The sequence below is a fragment of the Rhamphochromis longiceps genome, linkage group LG3, assembly GCF_057381845.1.
Source record: "Rhamphochromis longiceps isolate RC_006_pf linkage group LG3, R_longiceps_female_GT1.1, whole genome shotgun sequence".
Classification (NCBI taxonomy): domain Eukaryota; kingdom Metazoa; phylum Chordata; class Actinopteri; order Cichliformes; family Cichlidae; genus Rhamphochromis; species Rhamphochromis longiceps.
The window spans coordinates 33928347-33945863 of record NC_140559.1 but is presented as its reverse complement, the minus strand read 5'-3'; the positions used below and the strand labels follow the sequence as shown (position 1 = coordinate 33945863).

General features: G+C 41.0%; 2 protein-coding genes across 5 annotated transcripts; both read right to left on the bottom strand.

Moving 5' to 3' along the window:
• Window positions 1-990: 990 nt before the first annotated feature.
• Window positions 991-17245, bottom strand: adhfe1 (alcohol dehydrogenase iron containing 1). Of its 4 annotated transcripts, none has more exons than XM_085395227.1 (15): window positions 17126-17236; window positions 16336-16585; window positions 15911-15981; window positions 15746-15795; window positions 14560-14651; window positions 14288-14442; window positions 13753-13949; window positions 13606-13683; window positions 13312-13417; window positions 12950-13102; window positions 12754-12852; window positions 11971-12049; window positions 2763-2859; window positions 2127-2284; window positions 991-1549 (listed from the first exon to the last, which is right to left on the bottom strand). In XM_085395227.1, the coding sequence occupies exons 5-15, from the start codon at window positions 14560-14562 to the stop codon at window positions 1466-1468; spliced, it is 1209 nt and encodes a 402-aa protein (XP_085251353.1). In that variant the 5' UTR covers window positions 14563-14651; window positions 15746-15795; window positions 15911-15981; window positions 16336-16585; window positions 17126-17236; the 3' UTR covers window positions 991-1465. The 4 variants fall into 4 exon arrangements, with proteins under 4 accessions (XP_085251353.1, XP_085251338.1, XP_085251346.1 ...); XM_085395212.1 differs by having other exon boundaries at window positions 14598-14651; XM_085395220.1 differs by having other exon boundaries at window positions 14598-14651; window positions 15911-15948; window positions 16431-16585.
• Window positions 6455-8994, bottom strand: LOC146674211 (uncharacterized). Its single transcript, XM_085402369.1, has 4 exons — window positions 8910-8994; window positions 8060-8216; window positions 7822-7898; window positions 6455-7157 (listed from the first exon to the last, which is right to left on the bottom strand). Exons 1-4 carry the CDS (start codon window positions 8940-8942, stop codon window positions 7062-7064), a joined length of 363 nt encoding a protein of 120 aa, XP_085258495.1. The 5' UTR covers window positions 8943-8994; the 3' UTR covers window positions 6455-7061.
• Window positions 17246-17517: the final 272 nt, after the last annotated feature.

Below are 17517 nucleotides of genomic sequence, written 5' to 3'. Positions count from 1 at the left end.
AGAAACTCAGTTTAACACAGGAGTACACATATTTGAAAGGTTTTATGGAAAATTATAATTCACTGAAGGCAGAGAAAGAGACTAAACAACCAAAACAAACCTCTGGAGAGAAGTGTGAGAAGCTGACATCAAGGTTTCTAAGAAAGAAGCTTTACAGGAAAACATGATAAACTAGAATTTGAGACTAAACAACCAGACAATCTAATCAGGTCAGAAAAACGCTGTGCTTTTAATGAGCAGCTTTGACAGCGACCAATCAAACACCAGCAGCTTCATGCTGACAAACTCATTCTTCAATCAACCGCGTTTCAGTCACCTTTTGTGAGAATTCAGACTTTAACATGTTGTGTTTAAAGCTGCTCCCTTTGATTAAATATCAAAGAGAGCAGCCTCTGTCAGTGCGCTCCCAGGGTGGCTGTGGCTACAATGTAGCTTGCCATCATCAGTGTGTGAATGTGTGTGTGAATGGGTGGGTGACTGAATGTAGTGTAAAGCGCTTTGGGGTCCTTAGGGACTAGTAAAGCGCTATATAAATACAGGCCATTTACCATTTAAATAGACACAAGTAATCAGATCAACAAATATTAATTAAACTAACTGGCATCAGTCAATAGTTAGGCAAGCAAGCAAAATAATTTGGCAAGTTGGCAAAACAATCAATCCATCAGTGGAAAAAAAATATTAACTTGTTAAATTATTAAAACATCAAATATGTATCATTTGTGTAAATGTGAAGGAGTGTCTTCCTCCCCTCATCCCCAACCAGCAGATGACTGCACCTCACTGCACATGGTTCTGCTGGAGGTCTTGTCCTTTTAAAATGGAGTTTTTCCTTCCCACTGTCACCAAGTGCTTACTCACAGGAGGTTCTTTAAATGTTAGGGTTTTCTCTGTACTATTGTAGGCTCGGGATTGTGAAACATATGAAATAAATGCATACAATTTGATCTTGTAATAAAAAATAAACAAATCAGAAAACAACCAGAAAAACATGCTCAAAGTGCTGAGCTTCTTTATTTGAACTATACCAGACTGAGCAACTCATCAGAATCGGAGTTTCTGCAGCAGAAACCTTAAAATGTTACATCTACAACACACCTGATACTTTCTGATATTGAAGCAGGATTTTATCAAATAATTCATCTGTCTGTTTGAGCAGATATAATGTGAGAAAACTGCCTTCATTATTTCCATAAAATTACCATATCTTTAATATTACTTCACTCAGCTTTCTAAAAGTTTCACAAATTAAAACTAGAACGCAGTATGGTTATGAGCAGTTAGAAGCTCAATACGTTTGAATCGGTGATCATTTCAAAGAATTTAAAGGATGAGCTCAATAATAATCCCTAAGAATCTTCTAATCAAAGCTCAAACGAAAAACGTCAACGATTTTGAGCCTGTGAGGGGTTTTTAGACTCAGAACTGCATCCTCTGGTGGCTGTGGGAGGAACTGCAGCTGAGTTTAGTAGAGCTTCATGGAGGCCTCAAAGAGCCGACTCAGATCCTCCACCGTGTGCGCTCTGGGAGACAGCTTAGTCACTCGCTCCTGGAAACAAACCAGAAGAAATAAAACATAAATCAACACATGTATCCAAACAAATATCTCCTTAAAGCCATGTTACAAATAGCACCTCCTTGTGAAGGACACAGGGCCAGGGTGGACCAGGTTTAGGCCTGGTCCACCCTGGCCCTGTGTCCTTCACTATCTCACATTACATCACATTTGCAGATATGAAATCAGCTAATTCAAAGAATCAAAGAAGTCTATGAATAACAAGGTCGCATTAAAAGATTACATGGGGAGAAAACACAATACTACGGGGCCTTCCACTCTGTCTGGACAGTTTAATACCCTTCTAACATTCAAACCAGAAAACAAATTGCACATGTTTTTGAGGAAAAGCATACAAAGCAAGTAGCCTCTGAGTTCGAACAGGATGTGAACCCAGGACCTCTCACACCCTAATCACTAAGGTCTTGAATAATCGTCACAAGGAAGCAAACTGGGGATAGAAGTGACATCAAAAGAGAGAGGTTGATGTCTTAATGTAAAAATATGGGATGACTCAAGAAATTCACAGTTTAACCCAGGAGTACACATATGAAGGTGAACTCTGACCCACCTGAGGGATAGTTCCTTTTACTAGTGCCGGGATGTCGTCTTTGGTGTATCCCACAGCTCCCAGTCCATCTTCCACGTGCAGGTCAAACAGAATCTGACGCAGCGTGTCGGCCAGAACGGCACCCGCATCCTCCCTCTTCACCTGCCGGATATCTGCACCTGAACATAGCGCAGAGAAAGTCTGTTACTGCACAATTTTTAAAGAGTGATGGCAGTTTTGGTGAATTTGGATATTTTCTATTGATAGCTGAAGAAATAAAGTGCTACTACTGCAAAAAAATAAAGAAAGAAAATTACTTTTTTTCTATTTTAGACTTCTTTAAAAAGGTACAAAGAGCCCTTAAAAACCTTATTTTTGAATACCTTCAATATTCTTAAATAACTGAAAAGTCTCTCAATGGAGGCATTTAAGGTCCCGCTGACTGTCTTGGATGTTTGATGTTTCACTGTTTGTGTGCCCTGTTGTTGTTGGAGGTTCCTCTCCAGTGTATTTCTGTCTTTTTTTCTAACTGAGTAATTTTATTTGGCTCATTGAAGTCTGGAAACCTTTTGGTTTGGCTGGATAAATAAAGTAGACATTCCACACAGTCTCTATTATACTAAATCTAATATGGCCTAGTGTGAGGCGTCCAGGTACCGAGGATCTCTGCGGCCTCAAGGTGGCGCTCCGGACACATCGGGGCTGTGAAGTTGAAGACGGCCGGAGATGTAAGGACAACGGAGAGCCCGTGAGGCTGAAAACAAAGTTTAACAGAACATTTTATTTAAAAGCTGCACAGGTCGAGTATGAAACAAAGTAAAGTTCTGTGTGGAGTTCCTCAGGGAACCTGCACAGGTCCATCTCAGTCAGAGGTGTAGTGTTTTGTTTAAGCACCAGAGCATTGGCCACGCTTGAGTCATCCTTTGTTTCTAATCTTGTTTGACCATCATTCAGCTCTAATTAAGCAAAGTGATCAAATGTCAGAATGAATTTAAGAATATGAAGTCATCTGTCTGACCATCCTCATCAGTTCTTCCATGCTGCTCACAGCTCTCTCCCTCCCTGGTGTCTTTTCTCTCAGTCTTTCCAACGTTGCAATCTCTCTACTTCACTTATTTCTGCTCAATTTTTAATTCTGCATTATTCTCATCACAACATGTGAGTAATTAATAAAATATCACTAAAACCTTTATAATAATGCCAGAGTACCTCAAGTTTTTTGTTGGTGAGTTTGTACATAAATGATTTACCTGAAATTTGTACCTGTAGTGTAACTTACAAATGTTTGCTAATGATATACTTTTATATCTATATGTTAAAAACCAAGAAGCAACAGTCCCTTTAAAATAAACAAACCCATAGCTCTTCACTCACTCCTGACCCTGCGTGTTTATAGCTGAGCCCTCTTCTGCTGAAACCAGCAGAACTGAAGTTAACTAAGTTTCAGGGTTTTAGTCTCATTTCTGCACAGAAATCGGGTCACAATTTAAATATTTTTGTGGGACTTTGCTCAAAACACCATTCTCCTACAGTGTCTTCTTTCTATTAGACTCATACACTTCAGATAGAAATGTGTATGAACCTCATCTGTTAATGTGACTGTGTTAAGATAAGAAGGAACTTTATTGTCCCACGTGGCCAAACAGTACTACACTCTCAGAAATAGGGGTACCAAAGTGTACCAAAAAGGGTACAAATGCTTGTCGCTGGGGGTGTTCCTTTTTGAAGGACATTTCTGTACCCTTTAGGCTTGGTACATTTTTGTACCTTATGAAGTTGTACCATCTGAGGTACAGTGGGGCAAAAAAGTATTTAGTCAGCCACCGATTGTGCAAGTTCCCCCACCTAAAATGATGACAGAGGTCAGTAATTTGCACCAGAGGTACACTTCAACTGTGAGAGACAGAATGTGAAAAAAAAAAATCCATGAATCCACATGGTAGGATTTGTAAAGAATTTATTCGTAAATCAGGGTGGAAAATAAGTATTTGGTCAATAACAAAAATACAACTCAATACTTTGTAACATAACCTTTGTTGGCAATAACAGAGGTCAAACGTTTACTATAGGTCTTTACCAGGTTTGCACACACAGTAGCTGGTATTTTGGCCCATTCCTCCATGCAGATCTTCTCGAGAGCAGTGATGTTTTGGGGCTGTCGCCGAGCAACACGGACTTTCAACTCCCGCCACAGATTTTCTATGGGGTTGAGGTCTGGAGACTGGCTAGGCCACTCCAGGACTTTCAAATGCTTCTTACGGAGCCACTCCTTTGTTGCCCGGGCGGTGTGTTTTGGATCATTGTCATGTTGGAAGACCCAGCCTCGTTTCATCTTCAAAGTTCTCACTGATGGAAGGAGGTTTTGGCTCAAAATCTCACGATACATGGCCCCATTCATTCTGTCCTTAACACGGATCAGTCGTCCTGTCCCCTTGGCAGAAAAACAGCCCCATAGCATGATGTTTCCACCCCCATGCTTCACAGTAGGTATGGTGTTCTTGGGATGCAACTCAGTATTCTCCTTCCTCCAAACACGACGAGTTGAGTTTATACCAAAAAGTTCTACTTTGGTTTCATCTGACCACATGACATTCTCCCAATCCTCTGCTGTATCATCCATGTGCTCTCTGGCAAACTTCAGACGGGCCTGGACATGCACTGGCTTCAGCAGCGGAACACGTCTGGCACTGCGGGATTTGATTCCCTGCCGTTGTAGTGTGTTACTGATGGTGACCTTTGTTACTTTGGTCCCAGCTCTCTGCAGGTCATTCACCAGGTCCCCCCGTGTGGTTCTGGGATCTTTGCTCACCGTTCTCATGATCATTTTGACCCCACGGGATGAGATCTTGCGTGGAGCCCCAGATCGAGGGAGATTATCAGTTGTCTTGTATGTCTTCCATTTTCTGATTGCTCGCTCCCACAGTTGATGTTTTCACACCAAGCTGCTTGCCTATTGTAGATTCACTCTTCCCAGTCTGGTGCAGGTCTACAATACTTTTCCTGGTGTCCTTCGACAGCTCTTTGGTCTTGGCCATGGCAGAGTTTGGAGTCTGACTGTTTGAGGCTGTGGACAGGTGTCTTTTATACAGATGATGAGTTCAAACAGGTGCCATTCATACAGGTAACGAGTGGGGGACAGAAAAGCTTCTTACAGAAGACGTTACAGGTCTGTGAGAGCCAGAGATTTTCCTTGTTTGAGGTGACCAAATACTTATTTTCCACCCTAATTTACGAATAAATTCTTTACAAATCCTACCATGTGAATTCATGGATTTTTTTTTCACATTCTGTCTCTCACAGTTGAAGTGTACCTCTGGTGCAAATTACTGACCTCTGTCATCATTTTAGGTGGGGGAACTTGCACAATCGGTGGCTGACTAAATACTTTTTTGCCCCACTGTACAATCATGTACTTTCCTAAGACATAAATGTACCTTGAAACTATAGTACAGAAATGTTCTCTTGAAAAGGGTACAATAGGGTACCTATGAGGGTACCCCCCCAGCGACAACCTATTTCGTACCTAAAGAGACAAAAATGTACCCCCAATAGTCCAAAATATTTGGTTATTTAACCATTTATTTTCGATAATAGAATCACATCAAAGCACTTAAACAACCACAGGAATACATCCTTGATTACATTCGTATATTGCTATAGGACATGTCAAGAAAAATACATTCATTTAAAAAAAAAAAAAAAAAAAAGTAAACAATCACATAAAGACATTAAACACCTGAACACAATGTTTTGACGGATCACAGAGATGGCATGTATTTAAAAAACTGTCCACACAAATGTTTTGCTCTACTTCAACAAGCATGCACATACATACGCACGCACGCGCACACACACACGCACACAAAAATGTTCTTGCAATCACGTCACACAGAATACCTCAAGGACACAAACAGCCTATCATCAACTAAATAGGTGTCTAGAGCTTGAAAGTCTAATTCATTTCCTGGAATGAACAGGATCCAGTCATTGTCAACTGCCACTTGGTAAGCATGGAAATGACATTCATAAGTGCAAGGAAGTAACAGTTTCCCACACAATACCCAACAAGTATCAACATTCAAAATATACTTGATTTTAAAGAATTGAGGTATGGCTTCAGTGTGTACATGGCCAACTACAAAAACATCCTCAAGTTCATATTTGACACTGCTGACAGATATAGCAGACACACGCTGAAGCACTTTATCCTGAAAATGCACATCTGTAAAACTTTTGTTCATTTCCAGAGCATTCTGTAAGTCACCTGGCAGAGATGAAAATGGCACACTGACACTTGTGCTGAGTGAATGTTCAAAGTCAACAAGCAACTTGTCTGAAGAAAACTCCCAGCACTGTTTCATTTGATGACGATTGCTAAGAGTTGCAGTGATGTTTACAAAGTTTTTGCATTTACTCGCTAGATTTTTGAAATATTGATGCTTGCTTTCATATCTCATACACCACAAAGGGCGAAGAGGACCATACATCAAAATCAGCCTTGGGTAGTCAATAAGGTAGTGACACTTGGGTGGGGGCGTATTTAATAGAGTTGGTTAAGTACCTTGGTGACACTTACTGGCAGGGGTTTGTCTCCCTGGTCTCCTATGTTGACAATGCAGTTCTGAAGAAAGTTCTTGTTATATGTAAAATTGTATTGTATTTATTTATTTAAATTTTTACTTTTTAATTATTTTACCTGCATTTTTTAATCACTCTTATATTTAAATGTTCATTTGCTATTTTATCTAGGGATTGAGAGTAACGTAGTTTCTATTCTCTGTATGTCCTGTACATGTGGCAGAATTGACAATAAAGTTGACTTTGACTTTGACTTGACTTTGAAAGACAAGTGTTTTCTTGAAGTATGCAGGGTAGGTCATGTTGAACACGAAGAAGGTGGAGAATGCTGAGATGTAGGCCTCATCCAGCGAGCGGCACGAGCAAACATCCACTCCTTCAAACTGTCACAACATGGCGACACTGTCTTAAGAGGGCAGTTGTCCAACTCTTATCCTTCATTCGAATGGTTGGGTATGGACTCGTGGGAGTATTCTGCAGAAGAGGAAGAAAAACATTAGTATACAGTATGTTTAAGCAATGTGCGAGTGAATGTGAGTGCGAATGGTTGTCTGTCTCTGTGTGTTGGCCCTGAGACAGACTGGCGACCTGTCCAGGGTGTACCCCGCCTCTCGCCCTATGACAGCTGGGATAGGCTCCAGCGCCCCCCGCGACCCTGAACAGGATAAGCGGACGCGAATGGATGGATGGATGGATGGATGTTTAAGCAATATGTGCCAAGTGGATTTTCAACAGATTCCTCAAATTACCTTCTTTATTTGCTGCAAAACAAAACTGTCTATTCTGATAACCTGTAAACATGGCCCCTACTCCAAACAAAAAGCTTCTTGACCAATGACTGTTGTGGTAGTGTTTGATAAGCTGCTAAAGTTTGACATAATATTCAAGGGCAAAAGCAATCACCCCTGACAGTGACAGTACCTGTGAAGAATTTCCCTAAGGGGACAATAAAGGTCTATCTATCTATATAAACACCAGACAAAACCCAAGAGCACAGCAGCACTGTGGATTAACAGCAGTGTTTCCCCTACATTAGCTTAGCTGTGATGCTGAACCGCAGCTGAATTCAGCTCCATGCCAACAAAACACCGAGAATGAAACTTGTGGCCAAAGGCTATGCATTGCATCATGCATTTACCTCTCCAAGGATGATGAAATCTTCTATCTTCTCCTTGAAGATGGATGGCAAGAGAAGTGCCCCCTTGAAGTCAATTCCTAGGTCATACAGATGCAAATGCACTTCATTAGATTTTGATAGCATGCAAATTCCCATTAACATGCTCTTCACATGACACTATGGTACATCAATTATCTTTGGAAGAGAGAGCAAATGAATTGTCACAAAATTTACTATTTGTATGAGGTCAAATTAGCACCTGTAATGTCTTCAGCCAGTGCATTCTCTCTTGCCTCCATGTAGACCTTCTTCAGTGGCAAATCCTTGGTCATTTGAAGAACAGCAGTGAAGTTTTCGCTAAAGCGGCGACAGATGTTGTCTTGGCAGGGATGCATTAAATCAACCTCATCACACAACTGGAAATGAAAAGAGCAGAATAGACAAAAGAATGACATTTTACATTGAGGATTTAAACTTTTGACATGTTTAAAGACACAGACTGGAGATAAATGTAAAGTGCTTTAACCCTTGAACAAAAATTCTAAAGCTAATAAACAGATTGATTAATCAGTTAGTACAGAAAATAATAATAATCAGATTTAGAGACAAAAAAAATCATTAGCTGTTTCCCCAATCATCTTAACAATTCTTGGGTTTGCGACAGTGTCCCTGCGTAGAGCTTACAGCTCTCATATTCGAAAATCCCAAATCCCACTAAGTAGGTGGAATGGTACAAATGTGTACCTTCCATTGTTTAAAATCCCTTTGAGCGGGAAACAAGTTAGATGCGATAAATTTTGCTTAGAAAATGATTTTGTTAATAGCTATATTTACATACTAGCATGTTTTGAGAAATTATTGATTTTTTTACATTGTTGTACACGGTTAGTGACTATTTATCGATAAAACACTGGAATACGGCGGGCAGACAGACGTTGAATATTCCACCAACAGTCTAAATAGTCCACATTTGTACCTTTCTTTGTTTAAAACTTAGCTAACTGCTAGCATTCACCCATGTTAAAGCTAGCTCTTCGGACTTTTGCTAACTCTACTGTAAAATTACACGTTGTAATTTTTATAAAAACACAAAATCACACCCGACTTACCTCTAAACCTTTGCGCCTCGTCGTCTGACACATCAATGCCTTCTTCCATCAACTTTTTAAGGCGCTCCTCCATTGATAACCCCCTGAGAGTCATTTTCTGTGTCAACGCTAGTCAGCGCGGAGGCGGAGCACTCATCGCTGCTGCCTTTTCAGCCTTTGGGATTAATGCGCGTTGCGAACTTGATACATGGAAATACAACATTGTGGTATTAATGCGCAGTTGTTTAGAAACAGTTATGCTGTCTTGGCGAACTATATTTGTAACTTACAAAATGTAGTCACCGTAACATAAAAATCTGCTTGACATTTTAACTTCCAAAGAACCTCGGTTTAACTTGATGTTGCAAATTCCATAAAAACCTCCCAATTAATGAACAATTCTAGGATGTAGTAAAAGCGAAAAAGTAAATGGCCAAACATAACAGTAATATGATTTCACGTTTTTGAAAGATTTAAAACATTAAAAAATTATAACTGGAACTTAATAAAATGGAAATGGACCAGTTTTTTTAACATCATTTGGTTGTGCCTGCATGTCATTGTGTGTTTTTTTTTTAAATATAATTTAACATACTTACACAAAGGTAGGTTACAGATATTCTTTGCATCATAGGATAATTTACGTACAGAGGAGAGGACCGACAGATTTGATTATAACATGCAGCTTTTATGAGCACACTCACATCTCATATGAATTTTACAATTAACCAGGCCCATCCAGATTTTCCCATGCTGACCCATTACCACATTCTGCCACTGTCACTGCAGTACAGGTCAAAATGGTACAGATTTGTACTTATTTCAAATTGTACCTTTAAAGGGGCATTTCTGGACTTTTAAAGACCAGTATTGTACTTTTAAGGGAACATTTTTAAAAAAATGTACCTATAGGTACAAAAATGTTCTTCTCTCGTACCTCTATTTCTGAGAGTGTATAGCAGCACTTGCATGTGAAAACCAGCTCCAAACCTCGAGAAGTAAATTACTTATCTAATTAGTAAAAATTTGTTTCCCTTAATACAGCTCCAGCAAACATTCAAGTACATGATGATGTGACTCCAAAGTACAATAGATGTTGGGACAAAGGAGAGCTTATAGCGATTTGTTTTACAAGTACTTGCTGTTTACTGGGGCCGAGGGTAATAAGTCATACTCTGAAAAATGGATCATTAACAATTTTATGAGCCTGAGGAAAAAACTGATTTCTTGTATCTTGATTGGAGAGATTGGTGCTCTTTCATTTCTATGTTTGCATATTTTCATTGCCGTTTTTACCAGTTTAATCTTCAGTCTTGACTTTACTGTAAGTAAACCAAATCAAGCTTCTGCACCATATCTAATCAAACTTTAAAGCACTGCATTATAAAAAAAAAAATACCCATAACCTTATCGCTACGAACGATGTGTGTTAGACTTTAAAAAGTACCTGCAGAAAAATAAAGGCACGCAACTGTCCACATGTCACAGTAACAGCACCTTCATGTACTCAGGCCTAGAATGAGCGATAAATTGTGTTCATGGTACAGGCCAGCTGCCTCACACAGAGTTCTGTTTGTAATAATGCAGCTCTCTTTTGGATAAATCCTAAATAAATAACCGTGGAAATGTTGTTTTCCCTCTTGGAAAATGAAAATCATCACTCCAGCTGCACTACACCAGTGATCTCAGCCAAGAACATCTGTTTGCAATGCCAGCTGTCAGTAGCGGTTTTTGATACGGGCGACACGGGCGGTTGCCCGCGGCGGCATCGTGGTGGGGTGCGGTATCACGGGCATCGGCAAAATAAAAAATTGTTCGTACTCATGCTGCCCTGACATCAGCCAGCGCATATTGGGAATGGCATGGGCACCGATCGGCTTTCTATTGTGGCTAGCTTGACTGTGACTTCGTAAGTGACGGCTCACTTGACCGCGGTCCCATTAGCTGAGAGTTTGGGCGCCCTCCGTTTGCAAGGTGCGACTGCTGCTTGAGGGGGCGGGGCAGCGGGACAGACACCAGAAATTATGATACAGACTTGTAATTTGCACCGATGCTTTTTCGAAATTCTGTACGCGAAAGGTGGGTGCACCTGCTCTGCTGCTGAAGTCAAAGTAAACTTTATTGTCATCAGTATATAGAGAGACAAGACGACGAGGCTCCAGTTACAGCAGTGGAAGAAAACAAACAATAAATATAAGAAGAGTAAGAAAAATAAATATAACTTCAGGACTCAGGTTAAAGTGATCAATAACAATTTAAAATTTATAATTTACAGTTTGATGATTTAAAGTCTCACACACAACCTGTCGAAAGGGGAGGGGGGCCAGCTGCTTCCACATAGAGCACATTTCATTCATAATGTTGTAAATCCAAGCCCATTATGTATTCATGATTTGAATCCTGGGTTGTGCAAAATCGCAGAAACACACCTTAGACAAAGCAAATCTGTGAACTAAGGTGTAGGTCTGTTAGGTTATGTTGTGGTGATCATCGAGTTGGGGGACTTATGTTCATACTGAAGTGCAAAATTAAAACCAATGGAAGATGGACAAGAAAAGTTCAAAGTCATCAGGTGCTCAGTTTAGAAAAAATAGAAAAGAAGAGGAGGAGAAACGAGCAAAAGATAGAGGCAAGCAGATGTGTGATTGGATAAAGGCGGGTCATCCTGAAACAATCAGAATCAGAATACTTTATTAATCCCTAAGGAAATAATGTGGGTTACAGTTGCTCCAAAAAGAAATGGTAAAAATAGTAACAGTAACAGACTAAACTCCAAACAATACATTATGTTACAGATTTTAATATTAATTAGTCATTGTCAATTGTTGATTTGTCCTGTTCTCATTGTATGACGAATTATGATGGCTGTTTGGTAGCCGTTTGCATACTATGCATACTCTCTCTAACTTCATATGTGTGTGTGTGTGTGTGTTTCTCTGGTGAAATTCAGTATGGTTCCGACAACAGTTTTATGTTAATGTATAATCCTTAATATGTTTTATGTGTGTGTGTGTGGCGCCCAGGGCGCCAAACAGGCTAGGACCGTCACTGCCAGCTGTGATGTCCAGTAATGATCACTCACCACTAGGGGGTGCTCCACGTTGTAACCCTTGGCTGAGTGAGTCTTGACGTTTCCTGCGATGGGATAGGACATCCCGTGACTGAAAGGAGGGAACCACAAACAGGTTGAAACGCTCACGCAAAGGTCTGGATCAGTTTAGCTCAAATAGGAAAATATGCACGTTGGCTATGAGAGCTCAAATAAACTGCAACATAAGACCAGTCCTACAAATAGAAAAACACTACAAAAGCACACAAAACACATTGCAGGAGGGGGCAGTAAAGTTGTATGTCTCAATCACATGAATCATACAATACTGCAGATACATGTTTGCTATTAGCTGTATACCATTAGCTTGTTACTTTCATCACATGATTGACTCCACAAAAACACTTCTGGTTTGTTATCTGTTTTTTTTTTTTTTTGTTCTTCTGCATCGTCTGCTGGTGTTTCTACATTTTCAGTGCATTTCATCCACTCATCACTGTAAATAAGGCCTTAAACTGTCCCTAAAGTTTCAATGTGATGTCACCAAAGTGTTAAAGAACACCTACAATCACAGGTGACATTTTAAAACCACGATCAGCTGTCTGTACTGCAACACTGCAGAAACAGATCCATGAACTAATGAGCTTAAAAACCCTCTTCAAAGCCTGATTTCCTTTCTCACTGATGAAGTTCAAGGAAACGTTTGCAGTTTAATAGAAACAAATTAAATAATTAAACAGATTTCAAAAGAAGATCAGCTAATGAGCACAAACAGCCTGCATGCAGGATTACAGGAAATCTCAGTCTTAGTCTTACCACAGATGAACCCCGGCATTCCCAAAGCCAATCCCGGCAAACACGCTGGCCAGGTGCATGCTGGAACGAGCCTCCAGGTCCTCAGGGTCTCGCACAGATCTGTAATCAATCAATCACGACTTATTTCAATTACAAATGAATCCAGTTGAATGAAATGCATATCATGGATATACTTTAGTTGTAGTTGGGGCCGTACCGTTTCATGTACTTGGCAACCACGTGGAGAGCATGGCGGGACCAGACATCGCTGATGGGGTTGCTGCCCTGGTAGGCTGGGCGGTTGATGGGGTTTGTAGGGCAGGGGCTCCTCTGGTCGTAGGGAAGGGCGGTGTATGACTCCAGGGCATGACTGAAAGGCAGAGATCAATCAGTGTGATGGAAGTGTCTCACATCAGGTTGGCAGTATCTCTACCTCTATGAAAAACATGAAGGGAACACGCCACCATCACAGCAAATAATAATTATATTAATACTAATAATATAATGATAACAAAAATAATAATGATGAATCAAAAAATGCAGAAAATGAATAAATGTCCTTCATAAGTACAGACAGACCAGAGGACGTCGAAGCCACTGTTGGCGGCGACTCTCTCAGGCATGCTCAGTGTGTGCGTCGGGTCCACGATGCCCAGTGTGGGTCTGATGGCTCTGCTGGCAATTCCTGAGCATAAACAGCCAATCACAGCTCAGGGTCCATCATAAGAACTTGGATAATGAATAACAGCTCCCGCAGCTTGGTTTCTATTGGCTGATTTATGATTTCTATTAAATCTTCACTGACTGTCTTTCTAAAACATCTCAAAGGGGAAAATCAACTTCTAATATGCTTTTATATCCCTATTTTTATACCTGTTTTGGCTTTTAAGGGCTCGTAGTCGAAAATGGCGACACCTGTGGTCTCACTGCCGGTGCCTGCAGTTGTGGGAACTGGACACAAAAACCCAAAGTTAGCCACAAAGATGGAGGAAGAAGGAAAAAAAGTGGGACGCGTCATACCTGCAATCAGCGGTTTCACAGCTCCAATCACTGGCTTCCCTTTGCCAATCGGAGCATTGACAAAGTCCAGGAAGTCGGCATCGGGGTGACACGCGTACAGATTGGCCGCTTTACATGTGTCGATCACTGAGCCACCGCCCACCGCCACAAACGCATCAAAGGCGTGGTTTTTAGCAAAGGAGATGGCATCTTTAAAGCTGAAATTCAGCAGAGATCGAGCTGAGGTCATTTCATCTGATAAATTAACTTATTCATTTACTTACTGATTGTCTGCCATTAACACTGCTTAAGTATTTCAGCACTCTGATGTGCACACGGTTCATTCTGTGAGGAGGAAGAGTCATGTGACCCTGTGAAACGCCCCTATGTAGGTATGTGAGCCGACTCAGAGCCAGGAAAAAGCCTGGCTCTGATGAACTTTCTTCTCTCCTCTCTGATGAGACATTTTGGACACAAAGACATGTTTTTTTCTCTTCATCTGACAGGCAATCATTAATCAGATCGTCACTTGTGACAGCGACCTCATTGAGCGCACCTGGAGTCCGTTGGCTCGACGCGGACATTGTCATAGACTTTGTACTTGACTCCGTTTTTCACTAGAGACTCCACAACAGCCTTCATTGGAGGAAGTTGGGACAAGTTCCTGTCTGTCATCACGCAGACGTTTTTTGCACCGAGGTTCTGCAGGTCCTGCACGCAGAGAACAGCGAACAGCCACAATGATAGGAAGGACAACACAGAGAGCCACATTGGTCACTCCTTCTCAATGCATCACATTAAAAGAAGAAAGAAAAATTCGTATCTGACCATCACATGACAGCAATGAGGAGGATGAAGATGGTTACCATGCCGATCTCTTTGCTGACTCCTTCTCCATAGCGGATGTTGGAACTCGCCATCTGAAGGAAATAAAAAGAGAAGTGAGTGCAGTACCTACCTGAGTAGGTGCTAATGGAAAAGGCATATAAGTGTGTAGTTTATCAGTCTGTTTATCATTGGGATAAAGACTGTCCACACAAAGACGAGCAAGTCAAGACTGATGGTAGTACACATAAAGTTGAGGATTGTTACCTCACCCACAGAAATCCTTATGACCCAGTGACCTTATGCATTTATCCAAGATAGATACACCTCTAGTATCAATCTGAAAATCCTATATCGCCTCATGCTTGAGTTACTGTGTTCACAAACTTGTGGGTCTATGCCATGGCCTGTCCAACAGGGTGCCAATAATACCCCATCAGCCTTTTACGGCTAAGGAGTGAAAATGCCACTGTGCAGACTTTGCATGAAACAAAGATGAGATGAGCAGCATCAAAGAACTTATACAAACTCAAAACTTGGAATTTTTGACAACCTCAACAGTCTGTAGGTGGAGGTCACAGGTGTCAGTTCCCGTTAATGCACCACAGGAAATACAGATATGGTGGTTTGGGAGTTAGTTCTAGATCAACAGATCCATGTGTAACATGCGAGCCGCAAAGTTTGTACTAAAATAAGCTGTGTAAACATGTTGGGACTATTTCTGCTGGAAAGTTGGACATGTCAACATTGAAGTCTATGGGGACTAAGTTACTCCTTGGACCCTCTGCTGGATGTTAGAAGAACTGCAGCTTTCATGCTGCTTTGATTTTTAGTCTCTCCTGTATTTGTACAGGTCAAAGCTTCAAATGAAATTCAGTGCATTTTCAGAGCAATCCCACAGACTAAAGGAACTACTTTGTGGGTCTTAGAAAAGTGAGGAGCTCAGTTTGGAGAGCTGACAGTTTTAGCTACTTCTGCAGATGAATCCAGGAAAACATTCAAAACTTTAAGTTCTCATTCTGTGGTTGGTTGAATCCATCAGTTGATTAAAAAAATGAAAGAAGCTTCATTTGAATGTGTGAATGTGAGCTGAACTCTGAGCTGACACACATTAATGATTTACATCTCCTAACAGCCTTCAAGCTGAACTTCTTAGACACTTATTAAAAAGAGTCTGGTGTGACATTACCTCAAAGGCATAGTCAGTTTTCCGGACGGTGCAGGGTGCCGCTCTGACACCTGCAGAGATAGAAATCAAGCCATCAGTTACGGATCCACATTGATCAGGATGCACTTGTCTGCCTTTTCAGAGACTCTGATGAATACATGAATGATTTGTATGAGTGCAGGTTACCCTGGTGGAAGGTGTTGGAGTGAGCAGGACATCTGCACCTGTTCACACAGAGCAGAAGTCATGTCACCAATCTGCACATTTAATAATAATAATGGATTGGATTTATATAGCGCTTTTCAAGGCACCCAAAGCACTTTACAATGCCACTATTCATTCATTCTTGCATTCACACACTGGTGGAGGCAAGCTATGGTTGTAGCCACAGCTGCCCTGGGGCAGATTGACAGAAGCGAGGCTGCCATATCGCGCCATCGGCCCCTCTGGCCAACACCAGTAGGCGGTAGGGTAAAGTGTCTTGCCCAAGGACACAACGACCAGGACAGAGAGCCCAGGGATCGAACCGGTGACCTTCCGGTTACAGATGCGCTTCCCAATCCCCTGAACCACGGTCGCCCCGTGAATTTAGAGAAGGTCTCTAAATTCACGACCAAATTTAGAGAAGGTTCAGCAGTTGAGTTGTTGCAGTAGCTCCTGAACATCTCATGCACAGGAAGCATTTCCTTGTCATTCTTCCTCCAACCTGACAAAGATGGGTTCAGTATTTGAACCCAAACTGCCGATGTCCACTCATGAAAACATCCAAAAAGGAGACCATTAGGTTTTTATGTTAGTGTCACGATGTTTCCACGTCCTATGACTCCACTACAATGTGATTGGTCATTTGCAATGTTGAACCTGGAAAAAGATTAGTTTTGTTGATTCAGGAACAACACCAACACAACGATATCAGAGCGAGCATTAGATGTCAAACTGTTAGAAACTGTGCAAAATGTGAGGATGCACTGACAATTTACATGAGAGAATGTGAAAGGGGCTCTAAAAGCATTAGATATTCCAGGTGCAACTTTACACCTGTACCTGGTCACATGTGCTCCCAGAAATCACTCAAATTTCACTTTTTTTTATCGGAAATGTATGCAGTCACATTTGACCACACGTCAAATGTGACTGCAAAACTAGGACTTTTAATTTAAAAAATCTTTCAGTGAAACATGTTTTTCACAGGTGAGCCGGATTTTAAAGAACTCTCCTCTGATCCAAAACTTGTGGCCTCCTGAGCTCTTCCCTCAATAAAACTGAACTTTAACCGGAAAATTCAAAAACGCTGTTATCTTTGAGCGGACTCTGGCACACTCAGTCTCCGCCCCTCGAAGGAAACCAGTAACAGTTCTTTTCAGTCTGGATGAATCTATTTCCGGTTCGAATTTAACTTACGCCGCGCGCTCGAGTTGCCTAAGCAGGTGAACGACCCGGTCCCGACCCGCCATGTCCAAGATGTGAATGACCCTCTGCAACGAGCAGCCGACCCCGGTCAACAGGTTGCTTCCGCCTCTGATTTTCACAATAAAGGCCGCTCAGACACATTAGAAGCACGAGGGTAGAAAACACCCGTTGGGCTGTCATTATTATTATTATTATTATTATTATTATTATTATTATTATTATTATTATTATTATGACAAAATAACGAAATCAAGGCAATAATTCCTCACATGGTACAAAAAACTTTAACACAAAAATACTGATATGAATATAAATATAAATTACAATATTTAGATATAATTTACTGTGTATGAGAAAGTAAAATGTTTAATACGTGTATATGC